At 45.6% G+C, this 4,181-nt stretch overlaps 1 protein-coding gene across 1 annotated transcript in view; it reads right to left on the minus strand.

Annotated features, from left to right (window-relative positions):
- Positions 1 to 1,463: 1,463 nt before the first annotated feature.
- The window catches only part of LOC123969145 (EGF-containing fibulin-like extracellular matrix protein 1), a 20,851-nt gene continuing 18,133 nt past the window's right edge, over positions 1,464 to 4,181 (minus strand). The window contains exons 12-13 of the mRNA XM_046046267.1: positions 3,495 to 3,687; positions 1,464 to 3,275 (exon numbers count right to left, since the gene is read on the minus strand). Coding sequence (XP_045902223.1) covers positions 3,114 to 3,275; positions 3,495 to 3,687 — 355 coding nt within the window. The 3' untranslated portion in view covers positions 1,464 to 3,113. The remainder of the gene's footprint in view (positions 3,276 to 3,494; positions 3,688 to 4,181) is intronic.

The following is a 4,181-nucleotide window of genomic DNA, read 5'->3' on the forward strand; positions in this document are numbered from 1 at the left end:
AGTAACACACACACACACACACACACAGTAACACACACACACACAGTATCACACACACACACACACACACACACAGTAACACACACACACACACACACACACACACAGTAACACACACACACACAGTATCACACACACACACACACACACAGTATCACACACACACAGAGTAACACACACACACACACACACACACACACACAGTATCACACACACACAGTATCACACACACACACAGTATCACACACACACAGAGTAACACACACACACACACACACACACACGGCTCTCTAACATTCTGACTACATGATGTGGAAACGCTGATCCTGAATCCACTGAGACTGGTTAGGTAACAACACACACGGGGTGTTGTGTTGCCATGGTAACCAGCGGCGTGTCATCACATCACAGGATGCAGCTGTTCGGAGGAGTCGGCTCTGCTGTGGAGTTTACTTGCATTCAACTAAAGCGTTTTACCAGAACTTACAGCTGTTTCAGTCCAAACTCTGACTGAGGTCAGAACAGGAACTCTCTGAGACACAAACACTCTGTTTCAGCTCAAAGCTTGATTTATGGGACAAATGTGTGTGTCAGGTCTAAACTGTAAAGTATGAGAAGTAAAGGTACTCCTGCAGAGTAAAAGTACTCCTGCAGAGTAAAAGTACTCCTGCAGAGTAAAAGTACTCCTGCAGAGTAAAAGTACTCCTGCAGGAGTAAAGGTTCTCATGCTTTGTGAGGTCTGTCAGCAGGACAGCAGGACAACAACTTCTAAAATGTTTGTTTTCTGAATGGAGTTTGGATCGATCAGGGCTATGCTATGCTAACCAACGACAGCTGGAATAAAGTTACAGACACGTTTTCTGAACTCACCCGGTAGTTCAACGTCCTCACTTTCTTTTCTCCAAGTAATGTCCAGTTTTGTCTATTTGTCAGTTTTGTTTATATAAATATGAAGTCGTAGTCTGACAGAGCTAACGACGCTAACATCGACAGTGGAACCGGATGTGCACGGAAGCTGCTGAGAAGCTCCAGTGAAGATAAATCAATGTTGAAATCCCAAAAACTAAAGTAAAAAGCTAATTTAATAAAAGCAGTTAACTCCGAGCTCCTCCTGTGAGTAAACAGCGTAGTTGTCAGAGCAAAGTCCAGTCTGACTACAGGTGTTTATTTGTCCAATGGTTGCAGTGCTGCTCCCTGCTGGGAGAAGCAATGGAAATACTCAGGTAAAGTACAAGTACCTCAGAATCTAGCACTCATGTAAACTAAAGAATGAATGTCGATTAATAGAGAGAGACTTTCTGCCCTGAGTTCAGCCTCACAGGCAGGTGATGTCTCAGCAGAAAAGGTTATTAGAAACACTTCCTGTTGTCATCAGAGACTCCTCCAACCGAAGGGATGAAAACGTTTCAGCCGAACGTTTTGAACTTGTTTCTTCTGTCATGAAATAAAAACAAAGATAGAAGTCAGGAATCGGACGTGAGATTCTGGTTTATTTAATAAAAACACATTCAGCGCAGAGACCAAAGTGAAACAGGTTCAGAGGTCACGCAGCTGCTTCTTTCATGCTGTTTCTCTTTAATGACATGACGAAGAACATCCAGTCCAACATGCTGATGTTTCCTGACTGAAGCCTCCAGCAGACAAGAAGAAGAAGACAGGAAGTGATGTAACGTCCCTGCAGACACCTGGCTGGACGCCGTCCTGATGCTCCGGTTATATAACAGAGCAGCTCTCTGACTTGATTTACGTGAACGATATCTGCAATGCTTTTCTGACTCGTCATCATTTCAGATTTCTTAATTAAATCATTTCTTAAACAGCTTCAGCAGGTCTGCAGGAGGACCGGCCCGGAGTTACAGTGAGCCCAGAAACCAAAGACCAGCATAGACGTAGTCCTGAACCTCATCTGGACTGTATCTGATCCCAGACCCTGTAGATGACCATCACATTCTCATCTCAATGCGTCATAACTGAAGCTTTCAGACAGCGTGACAAAGCGTGAGGATTTTACGCTACGTTAGCACATCGGCCGTGAGCGCAGATTAGCCGGTCGACACGCATAAAGTCAGTGACATAGGTTTAGATACTAACTAAACTAGTGCTAGCTAACTAGCACTTCCGGTCCGTCCCAGAGCGTCTCTATGAGCGTCAAATAACTACGTTTTGTCACTTTTTTTGAAAACGCTGGTATTGGACGCCCTGTGATGAGGACGTGGAAACGTGGTCTAAATGTTTGAAGTCAGATGTTTACGGCAAACTGTTTAACATTTATTCTTTAAATCTCGCTATTTAAAAGCTACTAGAACTTATTTCTATTCCCATTTTATTAGTAACTAAGTGCACATGTTTCCTATTGAAATCTTTCAGGCTCTGCAGTTTAGATGTTACCTATTTAACTCTTACTGGTAACGATTCCATTAGTTACTAGTAAGAGTTAAAATGTTCATCAACAGGCTGTCATTAATGAATGATTAGTAACCCAAAACAATGAAAATGTTACTACTGTCTTTTGGAACGGGAAAATTGAGTACTAGTATCTAATCAGTTGTTTCTAGTAAAACAGGAATAGCTACTAGTAACTAATGGACGAAGTCCTCCAACCTAAATGACAACTTAAGTCGTTTTAACGAACCTCCAAATACGACTCATATTAGCGTTTCCTGAAATAACACCCCTACCTGTGAAGGTCAACGCCTTTACGCTAATATAGCTAGCTAGCTAACGTACCTAATGCTACTTAACCTGTTGAAGACGGGAACTGAACGCCGGTCTCAGGAGAAACACGGCTGACTTGCTATCCCACCGCCACCGGAGTACAACCTTCTGGTTACTTATAATACGTGACGTCTTAGTCATGTTTTGTGCTGTATGGACACTAGAGGGCGCTGCCACAATAAACATAAACAATAGTAGCTTCTAATTAGTGAGTAGAAGGGTTGAAGGACTAAATGTTAAAATGGTTCACTGCAGATGTTTAAATCTTGAAGCACTTTCCTGGAAGAGTCCAGGTTTCACAGCAAAGACGAACTCAAACTAACGGAGCCACTGGAAGAAACATGTTCAAGGCCTGGAAAGTGTCCTGGAAACAGATTCCTGTGAAACTGTGGAAGTTTCTAGAAGGCGTACGGGCCAACGATGATAGTGAGGCGGAGCAGAGAGCTGGATCGATAGCTGAGGCCGGAGTTCTGCGTCACCATCTCCAGGTCCAGGACGTGCTCTCTGGGACCAATCAGAGGGCGCGTCATCACCAGCATGGCGCTCACGTTACTGGATCGCTGCAACGACAACCATCATCAGAGACAACTGTCTGAGAACGGGTTACTATTCCAGATTACAGATCAGACTGAAGATCACAGTTAACGTCTTGTTAAAGAATTAAGAGTCAGAACAAAGTGAAGTTAAGATGATCCTCCTGAAGCTGGTCAGGTTAGCGGAGACGGGAGTTTTTTGGTGTTCTAGAAATGTAAGTTATGTAAGTATGTTTGGCGGCTCACCCTGAGGAAGAACTGTCCCTCCTCATTGCCGGCTTTGATCCGGAAGGTGTTGTGCATGTTGGGGAAGACGCTGGTGGCCTGGATCTGGAAGATGTCCGCCGGCACCGAACGCTCCGACGTGATGCTCATGTACTTGTAGACGATGGTGGGAGGAAGTCCTCTGCACGCGCTCAGAGACTGACAGCTGCAGCGACTACAGACAACACATCAACACAGTTAAGATCCAACAGGAGAGTTTCGTGTCATACAGCTCTGATGTCGCAGGTCTGATGTATGGTTAGCAAGATGTCTATAAAGATTCTCAGTCATCCAGGTCATAGTTATCCAACGAAGGTTGCCCTTGATTTTGACCTTCGTTGGATGTATGGTTCAGTGATCAGGAGACTCTGTGGGTCAAACCCCCCGCAGTGTCCCAGTCACACCCCTCCTGGACCCGTCAAACCCCCAGCAGTGTCCCAGTCACACCCCTCCTTGACCCATCAAACCCCCCGCAGTGTCCCAGTCACACCCCTCCTGGACCCGTCAAACCCCCCGAAGTGTCCCAGTCACACCCCTCCTTGACCCATCAAACCCTCCGCAGTGTCCCAGTCACACCCCTCCTGGACCCGTCAAACCCCCCGAAGTGTCCCAGTCACACCCCTCCTTGACCCATCAAACCCTCCGCAGTGTCCCAGTCACACCCCTCCT

The sequence above is a fragment of the Micropterus dolomieu genome, linkage group LG04 (assembly GCF_021292245.1).
Source record: "Micropterus dolomieu isolate WLL.071019.BEF.003 ecotype Adirondacks linkage group LG04, ASM2129224v1, whole genome shotgun sequence".
NCBI lineage: Eukaryota > Metazoa > Chordata > Actinopteri > Centrarchiformes > Centrarchidae > Micropterus > Micropterus dolomieu.